This window comes from Callithrix jacchus, chromosome 8, assembly GCF_049354715.1.
Source record: "Callithrix jacchus isolate 240 chromosome 8, calJac240_pri, whole genome shotgun sequence".
NCBI classification, from domain to species: domain Eukaryota; kingdom Metazoa; phylum Chordata; class Mammalia; order Primates; family Cebidae; genus Callithrix; species Callithrix jacchus.
In genome coordinates, this window is record NC_133509.1 from 135,123,797 (window position 1) to 135,147,203 (window position 23,407).

The 23,407-nt window shown below is 46.1% G+C and overlaps 1 protein-coding gene across 6 annotated transcripts in view; it reads right to left on the reverse strand.

The window, feature by feature from the left end:
* The window catches only part of DEGS2 (delta 4-desaturase, sphingolipid 2), an 85,767-nt gene that overhangs the window by 59,189 nt on the left and 3,171 nt on the right, over positions 1-23,407 (reverse strand). For all 6 annotated transcript variants that reach the window (XM_078335752.1, XM_078335750.1, XM_078335754.1 and 3 more), the window contains exon 2: positions 14,690-14,745. In XM_078335752.1, coding sequence (XP_078191878.1) covers positions 14,690-14,729 — 40 coding nt within the window. In that variant the 5' untranslated portion in view covers positions 14,730-14,745. The remainder of the gene's footprint in view (positions 1-14,689; positions 14,746-23,407) is intronic.

Below are 23,407 nucleotides of genomic sequence, written 5' to 3' on the forward strand. Positions count from 1 at the left end.
AGGGCAGAGGCGAAGAGCTCGCCGGACGCGCCCCGCCCCGGCCCCACCCCCGGGCCCCGCCCCGTGCTTCCGGCTCCCTGGGGCCCCACCCCCGCCCCGCCCCCGCTGCGCCGGATCCTCGACGCCAATGGGTGGGGGGCGGAATCCCAGCCCCGCCTAACACAGGTGGAAACTGAGGTGCAGAGAGGTCAAGCGACGAGCTGGGACCGCAGGGAGTTGGTAGCAGCGCCGGGAGAACCCAGGCTCCGGACTCCAGGCTGGGTTCCACCCCCACAGCAGGAGAGGAAAGCATAGGGAGCCCGTGAGGGTGACACCAGGATAGGGGCAAATGCACATTTCGTGTTCCCAAGGCAAGGTGTCTGTAGCAAGATAAGTGAAACTCGGGGCCCCATCTAGGACACTGCTCAACACACATTTTTTTTTATTGCATTTTAGGTTTTGGGGTACATGTGAAGAACATGCAAGATTGTTGCATAGGTACACATGTGGCAGTGTGATTTGCTGCCTTCCTCCCCTTCAACTATATCCGGCATTTCTCCCCATGCTATCTCTCCCCAACTCCCCATCCCACGCTGTCCCTCCCCTATTCCCCCCAACGGACCCCAATGTGCAGTGCTCCCCTCCCTATGTCCATGTGTTCTCATTGTTCAACACCCACCTGTGAGTGAGAACATGCGGTATTTCATTTTCTGTTCTTGTGAGTTTGCTGAGGATGATGGTCTCCAGGTTCATCAATGTCCCTACAAAGGACATGAACTCATCGTTTCTTATGGCTGCATAGTATTCCATGGTGTATATGTGTCACATTTTCCCTGTCCAGTCTATCATCAATGGGCATTTGGGTTGGTTCCAGGTCTTTGCTACTGTAAACAGTGCTGCAATGAACATTCGTGTGCATATGTCCTTATAGAACGATTTATAATCCTTTGGATATATACCCAGTAATGGGATTGCTGGGTCAAATGGAATTTCTATTTCTAGGTCCTTGAGGAATTGCCACACTAGACAAGGATGCCCTCTCTCACCACTCCTGTTCAATATAGTACTGGAAATTCTAGCCAGAGCAATCAGGCAAGGAAAAGAAATAAAGGGTATTCAAATAGGAAAGCAGGAAGCGAAACTGTCTCTATTTGCAGATGACATAATTGTATATCTGGAAGATCCCATGGTCTCAGCCCAAAATCTCCTGAAACTGATAAGCAACTTCAGCAAAGTCTCAGGATACAAACTCAACGTGCAAAAATCACAAGCATTCCTATACACCAATAACAGACTTAAAGAGAGCCAAATCAAGAATGAACTGCCATTCACAATTGCTACAAAGAGAATAAAAATACTTAGGAATACAACTAACAAGGAACGACCTCTTCAAGGAGAACTACAAATCACTGCTCAACGAAATGAGAGGACACAAACAGATGGAGAAGCATTCCATGTTCATGGTTAGGAAGAATCAATATCGTGAAAATGGCCATACTGCCCAAGTAATTTATAGATTCAATGCTATCCCCATCAAGCTACCAATGACCTTCTTCACAGAACTGGAAAAAACCACCTTAAACTTCATATGGAACCAAAAGAGAGCCCGGATAGCCAAGTCAATTCTAAGCAAAAAGAACACAGCGGGAGGCATCACACTACTGGACTTCAAACTATACTACAAGGCTACAGTAGTCAAAACAGCATGGTACTGGTACCAAAACAGAGATATAGACCAATGGAACAGAACAGAGGCCTCGGAGGCAACACAACATATCTACAACCATCCAATCTTTGTCAAACCTGACAAAAACAAGCAATGGGGAAAGGAGTCCCTGTTTAATAAATGGTGTTGGGAAAACTGGCTAGCTATGTGCAGAAAACAGAAACTGGACCCCTTCCTGACACCTTACACTAAAATTAACTCCAGATGGATTAAAGACTTAAACATAAGACCTAACACCATAAAAACCCTAGAAGAAAATCTAGGCAAAACCATTCAGGACATAGGAGTAGGCAAGGACTTCATGACCAAAACACCAAAAGCATTGGCAACAAAAGCCAAAATAGACAACATACATATTTTTTGACGAAGGCAGGGAGGCTGCGAGTCAGGATGCTGAGTCAAAATCCAAACCCCAAGCATTCCTAAGCCTGGCCAGCTTTGGCTTCAGTGCCTCATGCCTCAGTTTCCTCATCCATAAATTAGGGTGGTATGTAGCTTGTACCTACTCAGATACGTAATTTTATGCCTTTTTAAAGTGGGGAAGAAATGCTCTCATCCATTAGCAGGGGGATTCTGGGTGATTCACCTGTCGAGTGAAAGCTGTCTTATTCCACTCACTGGAGAGCTCTGGAAAGACTGGAAGCTGTGAGTCTCAGTTACTGATCCGTTCTAGCCCCACATGGTGCCTGGTGCTTCCTATGTTTTGTTGACCGAAGAAGCAAATGATTGGAAACATATACCCATCCTCTCCAATCACTCACCTGAGTAGGGAGTGATTCTAATTCTACCCCAGAGTAGAATTAAAATTGGGAGCTATAGGAGACAGGGCCCTGCAGCTAAAGGGAAGGGGCAGGCTTCCCAGAAGAGGTGGCCCTAGAGGCAGGAGAAGTCTGGATGGGCCACAGTGGGTGGAGGCTCCAGCACAGGAGGCCCAGGCATGCCTCCAGTTCAGCAGGGCACAGCAGAAGGGAGGTTTGGCCACAGGTGAGGGCCTTGAGTCTGACAGTAAATCTACATTTGGAGAGGGCTGGGATCAGGAAGACTGGATGGGGAGGCGGCCTGGGGCAGTGCCCCTCAGGGTGCCACCAGGTCCACTGGTGAGGTGGTATGGTCTAGGAGGATGGGAGGTTCAGGAAAGAACAAGTTAATCAGGAGTCGACCTTCCTGCAGAGCAAACTCCAGGCCCAGATGGTGTCACCGTGAGTTGTTTTTTTTTTTTCATTTTTTTGAGACGGAGTTTCGCTCTTGTTATCTAGGCTGGAGTGCAATGGCGCGATCTCGGCTCACCGCAACCTCCGCCTCCTGGGTTCAGGCAATTCTCCTGCCTCAGCCTCCTGAGTAGCTGGGATTACAGGCACGCGCCACCATGTCCAGCTAATTTTTTGTATTTTTAGTAGAGACAGGGTTTCACCACATTGACCAGGATGGTCTCGATCTCTTGACCTCGTGATCCACCCGCCTCGGCCTCCCAAAGTGCTGGGATTACAGGCATGAGCCACCGCGCCCGGCCCACCGTGAGTTTTAATATACATATATGGAAGAAAGAGTTCCACTTTTACACAAACTCAGAACACAGAAAAAGAGGAGACTGCCCAACTGGTTCTGTGAGGCAACTACAACCTTGACACCAAAACCTGATAAGGAAATATGAAAAAGAAAAAGAACAGGGCAATCTCATTCATGAAAAATAGACATGAAATCCCACGAGTAACAAACTGAATCTGGCAGCTTGTAAAGACAATACAACACCGTCAAGCCTGTTTTCCTCTCAGGAGCGCAGGGTCCCTTCAGCATTGGGAAGCTCAGCATCATCTATCACTTTAATAGAAAAAAGGAAAAGTCACACTAACCTCTCTAGTCTCCTAAAGCAAACTAAAGATCCACTCATGAGAAAAACTCTTCGCAACCTAAGAATGGAAAGGACAACTTCCTTGCCATGACAAAGGATAGCTGTAAAAGCCCGTAACAGACATCATACATACTGGTGGAACAATGAAAGCTTTCCCTGTGAGAATGGCAGCATGACAACGATGCTCATTGTCACCACTTCCAGTAGGCTGCAAAGTGTACTGGAAGTCCAGGCCATGGCAGAAAGGCAAGGAAAAAAAAAAGCATAGAAAGATATCAAAGAAAAAAAACTGGCATTATTTATAATAATGGAATTGTTATTGTACTTTTAGTAGAGACGGGGTTTTACCATGTTGGCCAGGCTGGTCCTGATCTCCTGACCTCAAGTGATCTATCATTATTTAGAGATGATATAAAAGGCAAAGAACGAGAAGGTAAGTTACTGTGGAAGTTTAGTGAGCATGCTGGATATAAAAATCAATATGCACAAACCCAATGCATTTTCTTTTTTTTTTTTGATACGGAGTTTCACTCTTGTTACCCAGGCTGGAGTGCAATGGCGCGATCTCGGCTCACCGCAAACTCCGCCTCCTGGGTTCAGGCAATTCTCCTGCCTCAGCCTCCTGAGTAGCTGGGATTACAGGTGCGCGCCACCATGCCCAGTTAATTTTTTGTATTTTTAGTAGAGACGGAACTTCACTATGTTGGCCAGGCTGGTCTTGAACTCCCAACCTCATGATCCACCCACCTCGGCCTCCTAAAGTGCTGGGATTACAGGTGTGAGCCCCTATACCTGGCCAAGAAAACAATTTTTTTTTTAAAAGTACAAGATCTCTATGGAGAAAATCATAAACCTTGATTGTGAGATAAAGAGGACATTGTAACGAGAGAGATACACCATGTCCATAGATTAAAAGAAGTCCACTTTTCTCCATGTGATTTATAAGATCAATGCAATCCCAATTAAACCCCCAATGGTAAAAAAAAAAAAAAACATAAAGAAATGCAAGGCTGTGAGTATCACAAAACTGAACTGGGACCTGTAGGGAGAAGGAAAGCTCATGGTCAGCCTGGGGCACAGCGTCTGGGGTGCTGGCTGTTTATATCTTCACCTGGGTGCTGGTTCATGATACAATTATTCTCTAACTGCTTCGCCCAGTTTACATATACATTTCTGTATGTGTACCTTTCTCACAAAATTTAAAGCAAAAGAATAAAATGTAGAGAAGGTCAGAAAAAAGACAGCATTTGGTGACTCAGTGTGAGTCAACAATAACTGTAATAAAGGGTCATTTTATCTCCCCGCTTGCCCATGCTTCCAGGAGAGCACACTCCTGAGTGGATGCAGCCAGCAGGGCTCTGGCCACCAGCCCTAGTGCTTTGGAAACAGGTCCCCCCACTTCTGCCCTTCTCAGTGCCTTATCTCTGCTTCCTGCCTCCTGCACCCCAGTGTGGTTCTACTGGCCAGTCTGTGCCTCTTCGGCTTGCCAAGTGCCAACCTCTGAGCCCTATCCTGAGCGGCCGTTGCAGCCCAGCAAAGCCCCCGTGCAAGCTTCAGTGCCTCACCAGAACAGGGATGGCACTGGTCAACAGCACAGCACCTGCTCATACAACCTGCTGGGCCTGGGCTAGAAGCCTGGTTTCAGTGCGGCTGCCCACCCACCGCCGCCCAGGTCTGTTTGCATCGACTGCCGTTCTCCTGGCCCCGGCTGACTCTGGCAAGGAACAAGGTAAAAGAGAAGTGGCTGTCTGCTGGTGCCACAAGCTTCTGGGCAAGCTGCTGATGGCCTGACTGATGGTGTCTTCAGAAAGGGAGGCCCTCCAGCCTGGTCCTGCTGTGGCCTGCTCAGTCTCCCCACCATGGTGCTGAGTGTACCCAGTGAGCTCCTGTAAATTATTATAAAACCCGATGTGGAAACTGGCAGAAATGGGCCCTTTTGGTTGTGACTCTTTTTTTTTTTGAGACAGTCTCACTCTGCCACCCAGGCTGCGGTGCAGTGGTGTGATCTTGGCTCACCGCAACCTCCGCCTTCTGGGTTCAAGTCATTCTCCCACTGTAGCCTCCCAGAGTAACTGGGATTACAGGTGTGCATCACTACAGCCCAGCGAATTATTTTTGTATTTTTAGTAGAGATGGGGTTTTACCATGTTTGGCCACGCTGATCTTCAACTCCTGACCTCAAGTGATCTGTCCACCTTGGCCTCCCAAAGTGGTGGGATTATATGCATGAGCTACCCTACCCAGTCCAGTTGTGACTTTTTAGGGCATTTTTCATACATATAAATCTATTTCAACCCAGAGGGGACGTACTCAAGGTCACACTGCATTGGCGGCAGCAGTGAGTAGAATTTGGGCCTCCTGATTGTTGGCCAGTGCTCGCCCCTCCTCTGCTCTGCTCTGTGCTTCCCCACCAATATCCAAGTGCTCTTCATGGAAGCACACTTAGGATATACCAGAAAGGAGGCACCAAGTTAAGGTGCTTTATATATACACCATCTAACTACATTCTCACAATCACCTTGTAAGCCAGGCCTGCTTATCTGCTGGGCCCAGAGAGGTTCAGTCACTTGTCCAAGGTCACACAGCTAATAAGAGTGAGCACTGAAGCAAGAGCAGTTGTGTTCTTTCTGTTCATTTCCAGCTCGGACGTCATTTCAGATGTAGCAACAGAAGCAAGGAATTTGAGCTGGAGGGAGCAGGTGCTGGAGAAGACACAAGGGCCACCAATGTTGCCAGTTTGGTAATATGTCAAAGCACTACCAGACTCAGAGCTCTCACTCCCCTGAAAGGTAAAGTCATCTCAGACTCTAAGCACAGGACCCAGTGCTATGCATGGCCGAGAGCTAATGCGCGGCCAGACTGCTGGGCCCTGTGTTCTCTCTTCCTTGTGGTGTCAGTTTCCTTTTCTTCATACCCCTTTGTCCCAGTTAACGTCTGTGTTTTGTTGCAAAGTCTAAGATCATCTTAAAGGCAGAGCGTGATCTCACTCCTGTTATCCCAGCACTTTGGGAGGCCTAGGTGGGAGGATCCCTTGAGCCCAGGAGTTTGAGACTAGCCTGGGCAACATGACAGGATCTTGCCTCTTAAAAAAAATTATATATATATATATATTTTTTTTCAATAGTCAGGGTCTCACTCTGTTGCCCAGGCTGGAGTGCAGTGGCACTAATCATGGCATACATATATATATATTTTTGAGAACAAGTCTTGCTCTGTTGCCCAGGCTGGAGTGCAGTGCGTGATCTCAGCTGACTACAACCGCTGCCTCCTGGGATCAAGCGATTCTCGTGCCTCAGCCTCCTGAGCAGCTGAAATCATGGGCATGCACCACCACACTCGGCTAATTTTTGTACTTTTAGTAGAGATGGGGTTTTGTCATGTTGGCCAGGATGGTCTCAAACTCCTGACCTCAAGTGATCCATCCACCTGGGCTTCCCAAAGTGCTAGAATTCAGGCGTGAGCCACCAGACCTGGCCTGCAAAAATATCTATTTTTTAAAAATTCGCCAGGTGTGGTGATGGTATGCACCTGTTGTCCCAGCTACTAAGGGGGCTGAGATGGGAGGATCACTTGAGCCCAGGAGTGCCAGGCTGCAGTAAGCCATCATTGTGCCACTGCACTCCAGCCTGGGAGACAGAGTGAGACCCTGACTGTTGAAAAATAAAAAAATAAAATACAGGCAGACATAGGATAGCTGACACTGGAGGCTGCTGCCCAGTAGGTGCCCCAGGAAACTGGCTCCCTCACATCTGCCCCAACCTCTTCCAGTTCATCCAGGTGGCTCCCCATCACCATAGAGCTTCTAAGACAGTCGCCCACTCCGGAAGCAGCCCTACTGCTTTCACAACTTTTATGATGATTTAAGGCTGAGTTGTTACTTTGACCCCAAGGCAGGCCCATAAATCTGCCCTCAGGACAGAGTTACATACATGACCCAGGCCCCACTCAGCCAAGAAGTTCCTTTTGGTTGTTTGTAGGAACTGACCCTTGTAACTTGGTTTAAAGCAGGTTGGACAGTTTAAACCAAGCCCAAGGATATGCAATGTGTAAAAAAATAGGCTGAACTTACAGCAGGAAGCTAGCTCCCCCCTCCCCAAAACCCAAGGCCCTGGAGCTTTGGGAACTGGAAAAACAGAGGTTCCCAGAGGGCAAGTGACTTTCCGTCCAGTTCAGATATTGAGCCCTTCTCTGTGCAAGGCTTGGGATACCAGCTGTTTGCTGACATCCGCAGCCCCCAAAGGCTGCTCTTAACTGGGTGTGGCCTCATTGCCTCCGTGGCTTTCAGTTCAGGGGCATTGATTGAGCTGCTCTTTGTAAGCAACAGTGGAATCAAGTAGCAACCAACACAATCAACAGGGAGAGGTAAGTAACCAAGCACCCAAACCAGCAAGAACTGCAAACTGCACTGCTAGGTGAGGGAAAAGGAGTAATGGGGAGGGTACAGCTGCCTGGCTCCTGGAAAGCAGAGTTCTTTGCAGCGCGGGTATTTAAGCTGAGACCTGAAGAGGAACTGGCAGAGCAAAGAAACAGGAGAGCAAGGGAAAAGCATTCCAGGCAGAGGGAACCACATGTGCTAAGGCAACAAAGGAAGAAGGAGCCTGGTGCGCCCGAAGAATCTGGCCTGTGTGAGTGGGGCGTGAAGTACAACAGGAGTTGAAGCAAGCAGGGGAGGAGCCATGCCTTGAGCCTTAGTTGGGGTTTGCATTTCCTTCTCAGTAAAACGTGTCTTTTGAAGGGTTCTCAGCAAGGAAATTCCACAATTAGATTTGTCTTTAAAATGCCATCCGCTGTGGGGATGAGTGATGAGCGGAAACTGGGAGGCCAAGGGGAGCCCCGGGGGTGGGGCTTGGGGTGCAGGTCTGACTTGGGAAGTATAGGAAATTACTCTGGGCATTTAAACTGACAAGGGTTAATACAGGGAATTAGGAGCTTACTGGATAGGCTGAAAACAATGCCCTGGGAATCCAGGAATGGCTGATCCACCAAAAAGAGCCCACGTCAGGAAGGTCAGATCATGGTGCCACCACTGGCATTACTGAGTTAAAGGGTGTGCAGCTGCAGGGTAGCCAGGGGGTCAAAAAACAATGTGATCACTCCTGCAACAACTCCTCTCATCGCCCACAAAACCAAGACACAGACACGGAATGAGCCTCATGTCTCCGTGAACTTGCCAGAAAACAAAATACAGAAGACTGTTAATCCACCTGACTTCAGCCTTCCCAAATTGGGCATCTGATCAAAGGAGCCCAAATTTCACCCGGGACACCGGTTCCCAGGGAGCTTGGGAAACAGTTTTTACCTTGCCAGTCTGCGGACCCAAAAGACATGCAGAAGAGGAGGGCCCAGTCCATCTCATTCCCAGCACCCCAGAGGGGAGAAGAAGAAACACCACAGAGATCTGTTGTCCGTGCAGTACGTGTGGAGATGCACGCTGGCCCCTAGGGCTCTGATTTGTACAGTGGGAGGATAGGGGGAAGGAAGGAAGGAAGACGGGGTGTGAGGACAGGTAGGGGTGCAGCTGTGGCAGTCCATGCGGAGCTCCAGAGGCTCTGGCCTTTTCTAGCCCCATGGTTCGTGGGGGTTGGGGGGCAGAGCTTCTCTACAGATCACAGACCCATGGGAAGATAAATCAATTAAAGCTTATTTACTCACTGAAAAGTAACTTAGGCTGGAATTTTTCAAGGGGGGAAAAAGCCCCAAAGCCACGATGCATCTCCTGGCCACTGGCTCTATTAATAACACATAAAGCCATTGCCAATAAACAGAGCAAGTGTGAAATACACACAGTGGCTCTGTAAAAAAGGGAGGACAGGATGCAGCAGGGTGGGAAGACACCAGGGACAGGAAAAGAAAAAACTGACACACCATGAGGAGGACAGGAAGAGACTGCAAGACCTACAGGGGAAGACGGGAGAGCTGGGTGCGCAGGCAGGATGAGAGCTAGTGAATAGGCAGCTGCAGTCAAATAAAGACACAGAGATGCAAGGAGGTATCTTGGGACAAAGAGTGGCTCTGCTCTTTGTCCCTAAGGAGGAGCTCTGTCTGATTCACTGTAAAGGCTATCCCATGCTTCTGGAAGCAGTCTCTAAATCCTCAGCTGAGTTGCTGACGTGACCTGTACCAGCTGCAACAACCTAGATGCACTTCTCAATCCGCTTCCCAGTGACCCAGATGTGGCCTGCCATGTCTCCTAGCTTTGAATGGTGAGCTCTTATTGCACATACTTGCTGGGAGGTCAGTGGATGAGTTTCATCTTTAATTCTTTATTCTCTCCCCTGCCTTGCCTAAGGTAACCATTATTAACTAATGAGTGTGTATCTCCCATTCCTTTCTTTGTGCTCACATGACATATCAATACAGCTAGCAGGACTGATAGGAGTGGCAGGTTTCAACAGAGACATACAAGTACAGTTCAAAGCCCAAAGCCATGTGTAACACACATACCATGCTGATCAGGGGAATACGGTCGCTCAAGAGGGAGGGCTTATGTTGGGCTGGAATGCTGGGAAAGTGGCATCTCAAACGGAAACTGAAGGATTAAGTGTCCAGAGGCAGAGTGTCGGGAGGAAGACATTCCAGGTAGAAGGCAAAGGAAGGAGACAGCTGGGACATGGTAGATAACATGGTGTGACTGCAAGAAAGATATCTGCAGAGGGCTGGTGGCTTTGGAGTAGAGGAAGATCAGAGCCTGAGAGCCAACTTGAGAAAACCAGAGTTCGTTACAGCGCAGTGATCAATCAGGATGAAAGCAGAAAAAGCCCTTGCAGTTCAACAGCTGCCCTCGGGACCGTGCCTACAGATCAAGTAACCGGACTAAATCAGCATTAGGGTCTCTTTGACTCAAATGCTATGATGCCCACCAAGTCAGTAAATCTAAATACCACCTCTTCCCACCTTAAAGAAGAGAAGTTCCATGAAGAGTGTCTTGGGACCCAGTGGTGACTGCCACATGGGAGCACTTGATATTTAGTGAACTGAATTAGTTGCTCTTTTGGTCTCCTGTATAATTCACCGGGGAAACAGACTGATAATTCCATTACAACAAAGTCAGTACAACGAAGGAAGGCCCAGACTATGGCCACACAGTGACTCTCCAGGGAATGGTTTCAGAGACAAAGGCCAGCATTTTTTGGAGAATTAAACAGGCAGTGAGAACCTAAACTTTTTAGCTATGAGGGAGGGAGGGAAGGAAGTAGGAAGTAGGTAGAGCTCTTGAATTCAGTTAACCACAAAACACAGTTAACCATGTCACTACACGATTAGGTTTTAAACAGGGAGACCAGCTTTCCGCTGTAATTTGTCCTTCTGGTGGGGAAATGTAACAGTTGGCTAAAGCAGCTGAAAGACTGGCTACAAAATGAGAAGTCAGGGAAAAAGCATAAATACAAAATAGATGATTTGGCTTCCACAGCTTTTATTTATTTTTTTATTTTTATTTTTGGGAGACAGGGTCTCACTATGCCCCTCATACTAGAGTACAGTGGCATAATCACAGCTCACTGTAGTCTCAACCTCCTGGGCTCGAGAGATCCTCCTACATCAGTCTCCCAAGTAGCTGGGATCACAGGTGCATGCCACCACGTCTGTCTGATTTTTGTATTTTTTTGTAGATATGGGGTCTCACTATGTTGCCCAGGCTGGTCTTGAACTTCTGGACTTAAGTAATTCTCTTGCCTCAGTCTCCCAAAGTGCTGTGATTACAGGCATGAACCACTGTGCACAGCTAGCTTTCAAAGCTTAAAAAATTTTTTTCTGAATAAAAAACACATAAAAACTGTATAGGTATAAACCCACCTTCATAACAGCATTATTCACTATCGCTAAAGCAAGCAACCCAAGTGTCCGATGACAGATGATGGGTAAACAAAATGTGGTATATACATACAATGAAATACTATTCAGCCTAAAAAAGGGAATTCTGACGCATGCCACAACCTGGATAACCTTTAGGACATTATGCTAAATCCTAATAAGAGTCACAAAAAGACAAATACTGTATGAGTCTACCAATATAAATGAGGTATCCAGGGTAGTCAGAATCATAGAGACAGAAATTAGAACGCTGGTTACCAGGGCTGGGAGGAGGGAATGGGGAGTTATTGTTTAATGGGTATAGAGTTTCAGTTTTGCAAGATGAAAAGAGCTCTAGAGATCGATGGTGATGATGGCTGCACAACAATCTGAATGAACTCAATTCATATTGTACTGAACTGTACATTTTTACAAATGGTTAAGATGGCCAGGCGTGGTGGCTCATGCCTGTAATCCCAGCACTTTGGGAGGCCAAGGCAGGCGGATCATTTGAGGTCAGGAGTTCAGGACCAGCCTGGCCCACATGGTGAAACCCCATCTTTACTAAAAATACAAAAATGAGTTGGGCGTATTATGCCTGTAATCCCAGCTACTCAGGAGACTGAGGCACAAGAATCGCTTGAACCCAGGAGGCGGAAGTTGCAGTGAGCCAAGATTGCACCACTGCACTCCAGCTTGGGCGACAGAGCAAGACTCTATCTCAAAAATAAAAAAAAAGGCCAGGCGTGGTGGCTCATGCCGGTAATTTCAGCACTTTGGGAGGCCAAGGCAGGTGGGTCGCCTGAGGTCAGGAGTTCGAGACCAGTCTGGCCAACACAGTGAAACGCCATCTCTAGCAAAAATTCAAAAATTAGCCAGGCGTGTGGTATGTGCCTATCCCAGCTACTTCGGAAGCTGAGGCAGGAGAAGCAGGTGAAACCCCAGGAGGTGGAGTTTGCAGTGAGCAAGACTATGCCACTGCACTACAGCCTGGGTGACAGAGTAAGACTTTGTCTCAAAAAACAAAAGAAAAAAATACGTTAAGTACAAATAAATAAAATGGTTAAGATAGTAAATTTTGTGGATTTTATTAAAAAAATGTTTAAATGCATGTTTACTACACATGTACAAAGTAAAAAATAAACCAATAGGTGCAGTCTCTCACATCTGTAATCCCAGCACTTTGAGAGGCCAAGGCAGGAGGACTGCTTGAGCCCAGGAGTGGAAGACCAGCCTGGGCAACATAGGGAGACCCCATTTCTACAAAACGAATTAAAAAATTACCTGGGCATGGTGGCTTACACCTTGAATCCCAGAACTTTGGGAGGTTAGATGCAAAGATCTCTTGAGCCCAGGAGTCTAAGACCAGGCTTGGTAACATAGTGAGACTCTGTCTCTACAAAACATACAAAAATTAGCTGGGCATAGCTGAGGTAGGAGGATCACGTGAGTAAGGGAGGTCAACGCTGCAGTGAGCTATGAAAATGCCACTGCACTCCAACTTGGCTGACAGAGTAATACCCCAATCTCAAAAAAAGAAAAATTAGGTGGGCATGGTGGCATGCACCTGTGATTCCAGCTGCTCAGAAGGCTGGATTGCTTGAGCCAGGAAGATCACATGAGCCTGGGAAGTCAAGGCTGCAGAGAGCTGTGTTCAAGCCAGCTGGGCAACAGAGCGAGACCTTGTCTCAAAAATAAATAAATAAATAGAACAGCACAGTTACCCAAATCTTAGTTTGCAGAAGCAAGCTACGTGTTTGCTTACTTTATCATAGTCCCTTTTCATGCTGAAACCATTTATCAAATCTGTGGTTTTATATCCAGTGGATTGCACATAGGTAGCCCATAAAATTCCCAAGAGGAAACTCTTTTCCCATACAGAAGAGTTAGCTCCCCTCACAATGCCCCACCCCCATTTCCACAGGAAACTACTGACAGTCTGATGTGTGTCACTATCACTTAGGAATAAGTCCACTTTGAGTTACCAACATCCCTGCATAGTGGCTCACACGTGTACCCCAGTGGTAGTGAGTTCATGCTTGATAATGCCTGACCAATGACTGTAATTCTTTTAGCCTATTCTTTAGATGGCAGCTGCCACCCTGGCCATCACACAGGTTTTCAGGCAGGCAAAGAGGGCTGTATCCTGAAGTTCTATGTTTTTATTAGGGAAGCAAGGCCTCTCTAATAGCACATTTCCCTTTACATTTCACTGGCCAGAATTGGGTCACATTCTCCCCCACTCTGCAGATCCACCACTAGCCAAAGGGACTAAGACTGCCTTGGTTGTTTAACCAATCAGGATTCACCCCTAAAGCTAAGGTAGATTCTTTCCCGCTCCTCAAGGGATCAGAAGATTTCTACTCCACATCTGAAAAGAAAAAAACCGAGGCTCTGTAATAAAAAAACATTGGTTGTTGAAAGAGTAGTTGGGGTCAGGCACAGTGGCTCATGCCTGTAATCCCAGCACTTTAGGGGCTAAGATGGGTGGATCACTTGAGGTCAAGAGTTAGAGACCAGCCTGGCCAACATGGTGAAACCCCATCTCTACTTACATAGAAAAATTAGCCAGGCATGGTGGCACATGCCTCTAGTCCCAGCACCTCAGGGGGCTGAGGCAGGAGAATTGCTTGAACCTGGAGGTGTAGGTTGCAGTAAGTAGAGATCTGGCCACTGCACTCCAGCCTGGGTGACAGAGCAAGACTCCATCTCAAAAAAAAGTAATCGGGCAGGCAATGAAGTGACTGCCAGAGGGACCCCACACATTCTCTAAGCAAATACACATACATGCACATGACATACAGTAGTGCATTCAACCATTTCCCCCATGTGGTTTCTAGAGATATTTATGATACATAGCCCAGGTTTCACTTGGGTTTAAAGTTGAAAAAGCACCCCATAAACTGTATACTGATCACACATCTGAATGTCGTTAAACCATAAATTGGAGCTAATAGTATCTATACCTCATGGCTGTGCCAACTGAATGAGTTAATATGTGTGCTTAGAACAATGCCTGGCACATGGTAAGGGCTACATGAAAGTTAGCTGCTATTACTACTATCAAGCTGGCAGGTAAGATATGTTGAATGAGTCAAGACACCCCCCCCAATATCAGTAGGTTCATGACAGATATATCTAATAAGATGAAAATCTACACATTAATTATGTAAGTTACTAAATTTGGACCCTAAAAGTACAACAGTCCAAACAGAGGATGAGGAAATGTGATTTAAGAGCTACACATGTGTGAGGGCATGCGGTGGCAAGTTTGCAACTCTGAACACTGAAGAGAACTAATGAATCCTGACGGCATGAACTCACTGCTGGACATGGCTACTTACTCCAAGTAGAAGCCAGAAGTGGAGCAGTTCTGTTCTCCATCTAGGCAGCTTTGCATCTAAAGATTTGAAGAAAAAATGGGATGAGCAGAGTCCAAAGGAAGTTACTACTTAATGGCTAGAAGAGGTATGTGTGAGCAGACCTATAAAACATCCCTTACTACCTGTAACACAAATCACACTGTTTCCTGCTAACAACTGACTTAATACATCAGTCAGTAAGACTGGAAATCACTGTTTTGTAAGCACTCCCTCTTTGTGGTGGTAGTTGTTCTAACAAGATTTTACGTACTTGTAATACCATTTGCTTTCAGGGGGCTGTAAGGAAGACTGTGACAGCTGAATCTGAGTAGGTCGACATCAGATGATTTTCCCAAAACACAGTCTACTTCGAGGATTTCCATAGAACCAACTCCCTTTGGAATATTGCTTTGAGAACATAATTAGAAACATATATCACTTTCATGTAGTTTGGGGCAAGCAATTTTCTTTACCTTCCTCACATTATAAAATAATTCCACGACTGATTTTTCACTGTTTGAAATAATAGATTTTCTAGAATTGTGTCTAATTTCCGGTATCTTATTTGCTTGCAAATAAGACAAAATCCTAAGGACAAATAAGCTAAAATTCAGAGTTCCCAGAGAGTCTGATACCTTTAAGCATCTGAGGACACTGTTTAGCCAGGTTGAGAAGCATTTTCCTATCATCCCCAACTCCCCAGGCTAAAGTGAACAACCGTTTAACACTTTACATGTTCCAGGCCCAGAGTGCTCAGAACCACAGTGAGCTACAAAAATATAGCAGAAACATCCTTTTCCCCCAGAAGCTTCCAACCCAGTTAACTATCTTCATGTGATTTAAACAGACAGCTGACTACTAAGTTAGAAATAGTACTTGCAATAGGGAAATAGACCAGGAAAGGAATGAGAAAAATTCCTTTTAACTGTAGGATCTGGGCAAGCCTTTAGTCCAGGCAGGATCTGAATAGAGTAGAGAGGCAAGTGAATGTGAAAAAGCCATCCCTTAGTTGAGGAATGGAAAATGGAGGGAAATATTCACCAACAACGGTGCTTCTGTGATGTGTGTGTGTGTGTGTACTGTGGATGGAGGCTGCTCAGAACAGTGCAGGAGAAAGGGAGAAAAACAGTAAGAGATGTGAGAAAGGGAGAAAAACAGTAAGAGATGAGAAAATGTATTTAGCACCTGTTACATGCCAGAAGTGTTATACATATTATTTCAATCACACTTTAGAACAATCTTGAACAGTAACATTCCTCTTTTACAGATGAAGAAACTGGACCAGAAAGATTTAGAAACTCCCTAAGAATTTGGGGAGTCAATGGACTCGCTAAATATTCACCGAATATTCAAATAAGTTGTGTTGTTTTTTTTTTTTTTTTTTGCATACCATGTTTGCTTAAAACCCAACTAAGGATTCTGGACTACCCTACAGGCAACAGGTGCTGGAGGAGGGCAGAGGTAGTACACCAGCAGGTGTCTCTGTTCAGGTAGTACCCACCACGTGTCCAGACTGGGCTGACTCTTTTCCCTCTGGGAATAAGAGACAAACGAGACACCATCCCTGCCCTCGAAGAACCTTGTGTGCTTTTGTGGGAAAACAGAAACATTAACAGACACACGTATCATAACGGAAGTACAATGATAGCAATTTGGGCAGAGTGCTATGAAAATACCCTCCCAAGGAAAGCGTCCTAGAGAGGTCGTCCAGGCTGTCCTGGAAGAAGCATAAAGTTGAAGAAGGTGGGAAAGGATATTTTAGGCAGAGGAAAAGATCTGTCTCAAAGCAAAGATACGAACTGTCGTGGTACACACCTTGAGGTAATAGGAAGGAAAGGAAATAAGGCTGGAAGGCTTGGGAATGCCTTGCTGAGGAGCTGAAGCCCTGGGAAGCCACTGAAGGTTTTGATCAGGGCAGTGATATGGTTACATGGTAATGCTAGGAAAATCCAGGAGGTGCCTTGGGGAAGGAAAACTGGAGGCAGGGAAATCAGCTGGTCAGCAAAGGCAAGGGGAGAGAGTGAGCCAGGGCCCGTGTAAGGACAGCATTCACAGGCATGGAGAAGAGTTGGGTTTGAGGGATACCAAGGAGGTAAACGCATCAGAATTTGGTGGCTACATTCGGAGAGTAAGTGAGCAAAAGGAGTCAAGATGATTTCCAGAGTTCACTCCTGAGCAACTGAATGTGACGGGTGAGAGCAAGTGCTGGAGCAGAAGCAGGTCCAGTGCAGAGAGGAAGGGAAGGCTCAGGTCAGCTAGGCCTAGCGAGTGAGTCTGAGGTACCTGTGGGACAGGAGTCTGGTGATCTAGAACAGTGGGACATGGACTGAGAGCTCTGGAGAGACTCCAGACTAGACAGAGAGGTTTAAGCACAGCCAGGCGCAGAGGCTCACAACTGTAATTGCTGTACTCTAGGAGGCGGGAAGATTGCTTGAGCTCAGGAGTTGGAGACCAACCTGGGCAACATAGTGAGACCTCATCAATACAAAAAAAAAAGTTAAAAAAGTAAAAAAAAAAAAAAAAAAGAATGGTCAGCATGTAGGCAGCAGTTAATGTCACAAGAATGGATCAGACGACCCAGGGGATCATGCAGAAGAAGGTGAGCGGCAAGAGGAGGAAAAGCTAGAAGTGAGAAAACGGAGAAGGAAAAAGCAGTTAAGATATCCAAGGCAGGAGTCCCAGGGATAGCGCAACACATGATACCAGGTGCAAGAAAGGAATGCAGTTGGCTGGAATGTAGAAAAGACTGATGTCTCCTCCTATTCCTTGTCTCACCCACTTCTGGGCTGCTCTGTCCCTGAGGGCAGCTGATGATCCCCATCGAGAAAATGCCCTTGTGAAGTCTTGGTTTACCCTTTCTGGCCAAAGCATCTGTGTGTCACAAAGGAAAAACTACCAGTCAGACCCCAACAGAAACACTTCCAAAAGTAACTCTAATGTTGAGACACTGACCGGCACAGAACACACTACACAACAGGTCATTGATTCTGGTTTTTGTTTTTTTTTTTGGAGACGGAGTCTTGCTCTGTTGCCAGGCTGAAGTGGGGTGGTGGCGCTATCTCGGCTCACTGCAACCTCCACCTCCTGGGTTTAGGCGATTCTCCTGCCTCAGCCTCCCAAGTAGTTGGGACTACAGGCGCATGCCACCATGCCCAGCTAATATTTTTTTTAAGTGGAAATAGGGTTTCACCATGTTGCCCAGGATGGTTTCCATCTCTTGACCTTGTGATCCACCCACCTTGGCCTCCCAAAGTGCTGGGATTACAGGCGTGAGCCACTGCACCAGGGCCATTTATTTCATTTTGATTACTAATTCACCTTGCTCAGAGATTAAAAACTTAGCACTAACGTAGAAAATCTCTTTCAAAAAAAATAATGGTAATAAAAAAGAGTCTGGCTAGCAGTATGTCCTAAGAAACTAAGTGAGCACCAGGTCCTGTCTATAAGCATTAGTCCTGAAGTCAGCGCTGCCCAAATGCAAAGAACGAACACAGATAGTGAGATACGAGTGGGCAGGCCAGTTCACCTAGAAACAAGGAAAAGAAGGAAACAGAACCAGTCCTGGAGAGTATGAACACTTTGCCCTCTTCCTTAATTTGCACACCAGATTCAGGCATTTTGCTTACTGTTACAGATTTCTGTAACCCCTGAAGACTGGTAAAAGTATTATTATTCCTGTTTCACTGACTGACTGACTGATAGAGACAGGGTCTCAGTCTGTTGTCCAGGATGGAATGCAGGGGCGCAATTCTGGTTTACCGCAATCTCTGTCACTCGGGTATGAGCAGTTCTCCTGCCTCAGCCTCCTGGGTAACTGGGACTACAGGCATGTGCCACCACCCCCAGCTAATTTTTTCGTATTTTTAGTAGAGATAGGGTTTTGCTATGTTAGCCAGGCTTGTTGCGAAGTCCTGGCCTCAAGTGATCTCCCTGACTCAGCCTCCCAAAAAGCTGGGATTACAGGTGTGAGCCACCACACCCAGCTTATTACAGGTGTGAGCCACCACACCCAGCTTATTCCTGTTTCACAGATGACAAAATGACAAGTTGAGAAGTTATAAGCCTTTTCTGATAGTCACACAGATAAATGGCAGAACCAGGAACTGAACTCAGATTTGTATGACTCTACATTCTGCTCTTCCCATTGACCAGTTTTGCAGCTAAGTACCTAATTCACTTGGCAGTTGGTCTACCTTCCAAGGCCCAGAACTCCAAAACAATTTCCACTATCAACCCCCAAGTTCAATGGGAACTTGGAAGAAGGAATGGCTTATAAAAAACAAAAATTAAAAAGTAGGACCTAATGTTAATCAAGTGCTGAGAAAACCTCAGCCATCCTCCATAGCAGTTTCAGTGAACTAATTTGTTGATTTTCCAAGGCTAAAAATAGCCCTTTTATACTGCGAGCTCTGGGTTTATCCCAAGTATTTACAGATCTATCACCTGACTTATTTTATCTACTCTTGTTTCACACAGATATTAACACTAAAAAAACGCCAAGCACTGGGATGGGCACTTCGTGTTCTGTACGACTTTCAAGTCACAGTTGAAATGTCCCTTTCTCATGAAGGCCTTTATCTTACTAGGCTAGGCCAGATTCTATTCCCAAACTCTCACTTCTTTCTAGGACTTCTATAAATGAATATTAGATATGGGCAGGGCGCAGTGGCTCATGCCTATAAACCCAGCTGGGAGTCCAAGGTGAGTGGATCATGAGGAGTTTAAGACCAGCCTGACCAACATGGTGAAACGCCATCTCTACTAAAAATTAGCCGGGTGTGGTGGTACGCGCCTGTAAGCCCAGCTACTCGGGAGGCTGAGGCAAAAGAACAAAATGAACCCTGGAAGCGGGGAGGTTGTGGTGAGCTGAGATCACGCCACTGTACTCCACCCTGAGTGACAGAGCGAGACTCTGTCTCAAAAAAATAAAAAAAAGGCCAGACTTGGTGGCTCATGCCTGTAATCCCAGCACTTTGGGAGGCCCAGGCAGGCAGATCACGAGGTCAGGAGATCAAGATCATCCTGGCTAACATGATAAAACCCCATCTCTACTAAAAATACAAAAAACCAGCTGGGCGTAGTGATAGGTGTCTGTAGTCACAACTACTCTGGAGGCTGAGGCAGGAGAATCACTTGAACCCGGGAGGCGCAGATTGCACTGACCTGAGATCGTGCCACTGCACTCCAGCCTGGGCGACGGAGCCAGATTTCATCTCAAAAAAAAAAAAAAAATTAGGTATGTATTTGTGAACTATCTGTTTACAGCTGAACTCCTTCTGGCCTGTCGACCTAGTGAAGACAAGTATGGCTGTCCTGTTCTTGTCACAACTCTATCTATCCTCTGGGCCTTGCACTGCAGGTATGAGGCAATGGTGAACAGCTGGTCTCACCTGACTCCCTGTGCAGTGTCACTCCTTTTTGACAAACAGAAAAAAACTGCCTATCAGAAAGGTTACTGCCCAGTTTCATAGAGAGAACAAGTAAGTTAACTCCCAAATCATATAAGCGCTTCCCACTCCATCATGCTCACCTGCCTCACACACACAAATGTATGAACTGACTTCCTGCATTTCCACAATGCAATATACGTGCTTCTGTGAGAACAAGTGTGGCTATGAAAGTTCCCATGGGTTAAAGAATTTTTGGCCAGGTTCATGCCTATAATCCCAGCAGTTTGGGAGGCTGATGAGAGCAGATCCTTTGAGCTCAGGAGTTCAAGACCAGCCTGGGCTATTTGGCAAAACCCTGTCTCGACAAAACATATAAAAATTAGCTGGGCATGGGCGTGGTAGTGCTTGCCTATAGTCCAAGCTACTTGGGAGGCTGAGGAGGGAGGATCGCTTTAGATGGAGAGGTCAAGGCTGCAGTGAGCTGAGATCCCGCCACTCACTCCAGCCTGGGCAATGAGTGAGACCCTGTTTCAAAACAAAAGTTCAACTCTTTCTGTTTAATTGTGCATTCCACATTTGTTGGGATGGGCAGGCAGTAGGAGGAACTGAAGTACAAGTAAGTTCATTTAGCTTCTTTGGAGGGACATTATACTAGCAAAGCAGAGAAAAACAGGCTAAGCTATTACTAAAGATTTCAACTTTCTTTATATTTATGGGCAATAATCAGGTTCAATCATTGTAATAAACCACTTGGCCTAAGAAAAAGAATCTAAGATCTTATAAAAGTATATAAAATAAAATGCTACATAAAGAGTACCAACTTTATAGACATGAGATTTCACCTATTAACATATACAGTTAGGAGGCCTGGTGCCGTGGTTCATGCCTGTAATCCCAGCACTTTGATAGGCTGAGTCAGGTGGATCATTTGAGGTCAGGAGTTTGAGACCAGCCTGGCCAACATGATGAAACACTGTCTCTACTAAAAATAAAAAAGAAATAGCTGGGTGTGGCGGTGTGTGCCTGTAATCCCAACTACTCGGGAGGATGAGGCAGGAGACTTGCTTGAACCTGAGAGGCAGAGGTTGCAGTGAACCAAGATCGTGCCACTGTACTCCAGGTTGGGTGGCAGAGTAAGACTTCATCTCAAAAAACAAACAAACAAACAAACAAAAAACCCCCATATAAACATATATAGTATGTAGTTTGGGGCTGAGCACAGTGGCTCATTCCTGTAATCCCAGCACTTTGGGAGGCCAAGGCAGGTGAATTGCTTGAGCCTAGGAATTCAAGACCAGCCTGGGGCAACATGGTGACACTCTGTTTCTACTAAAAATGCAAAAATTATCAGGGCATGGTGGTATGCACCTATAGTCCCAGCTACTCAGAGGCTGAGTTGGGAGAATCACTTGAGCCTAAGACAGAGGTTGCAGCGAGCAGAGATCACACCACTGCACTCCAGCCTGGGTGACAGAGAGACCTGTCTAAAAAAAAAGGAACAAAGGGTGTTTCACCATAATTTAAACTCCAAATCTAATATATGCATTGATTTGGTGGAAGTATCCCTTAGTAGCCCAGGTTTCAAAGATTCCACAACCAAGAAGGATATTTGTAAGTTTAGACAGTTAAGAACATACCTAGTGCATACCTAGTTTTTCACTTAACTTAGATCCAAACTGGGGGTAACTAATTTAGATGCATGCACAAAATTTTCATTCTCATTTCTGCAAACATTTCATTGAAAATTGGGCGTGGATCTGAATTGGAACAGGATCATACTACTGAAATTTAGATAGGTTTTGCAGTCTCACAAAAGGCAGGAAAGTCAAGTTCTCGCTTCACTGCCATGTGACCTTGAGCACATCTCCTCTGTAAGGTGGTTTCCTCGTCTACAAAATGAAGTCTGGACTAGATGCCCTATCTGGCTCTAACAGTCTCAATATTGTAACTGATGCAGAGCACCGATTTCCTACTTGAAGGAACTGCAAAATAACTAAACATTAGAATTAACCAAAAAGCAGTTTCATGAGGCAGCCAAATTAGTTGTGATAAGGGAAATTATTTAGCATGAGTTCATGACTTGAATTAATCCCAGTCTGTTAAGAGATACAGCCGAATCAGATTTGATAGTCAGCCTCCCTGTAATAAAGAAGGAAGTTACTCTCCAGACTAGGCAAGGAAGGAGAAGTATTGGCATCTCTTACTAGCCTTTATTGTTCTGCTTACTGACACCACTTGCCCTCCTGCCTTGAATCCAAGTTTGAGTATTTAGTGATAGTTTCAGAAATGAAAGAACGGAAAATAAGGCAGGTGAGGAGATGGCAAAGGAGCTGTTGGCTAACAGTCCACATCTTTGTCCTAATGTTGCACTGAGAAGGTAGCCAAAGGAATATTCCCTTGTAGGGTACTTGTCACTGCATCTCCTCAGGCATTCGTGAGCTCTGATTTCCTGGAGATTCCAGAAAGCTGTACAACTGTTGTGATGTATCTAATACTATTTCTTCTATAGTTGTTGATGTTCAGTTCCTTTGTGTGTGTGTGTGTGTGTGTGTGTGTGTGTGTGTGTGTGTGTGATGGAGTTTTCTGCTCTTGCCTAGGCTGGAGGCAATGGTGCGATCTCGGCTCACTGCAACCTCCACCTTCTGGGTTCAAGTGATTCTCCTGTCTCACCCTCCCAAGTAGCTGGGAATACAGCCATGGGCCACCATACCCGGCTAATTTTGTATTTTCTTTTTTCTTCTTCTTTTTAATTTTGCATTTTCATTAGAGACAGGGTTTCTCCATGTTGGTCAGGCTGGTCTCGAACTCCCGACCTCAGGTGATCCGCCTGCCCTGGCCTCCCAAAGTGCTAGGATTACAGGTGTGAGCCACCTCGTCTGGCTGATGTTCAATTTCTGAGTAGACTGGAAGCTTTTTTTTTTTTTTAGATGGAAGCTTTGCAGAAAGTTGGAACTTTTGAAAAACTTGAGTGACTAAGAAATGGTCAAGCAGTATCACACAGAATTCCCCTCTGTCATGATGCTTTAAACTTCATTTCCTTGCATGAAAATGAATTGATGACTCATTACCAGGAGTGGTGACTCTCTCCTGTAATCCCAGCACTTTGGGAGGCAGAGGTGGGTGAATCATTTGAGGTTAGGAGTTCGAGATCAGCCTGGCCAACATGGTGAAACCCCATGTCTACTAAAAATACAAAAAAAATTTAGCCGGGCATGGTGGCACATGCCTGTAGTCCCAGCTTCCTTGGGAGGCTGAGGCAGGAGAATTGCTTTAACCTGGGAGGTGGAGGTTGCAAGGAGCTGAGATCGAG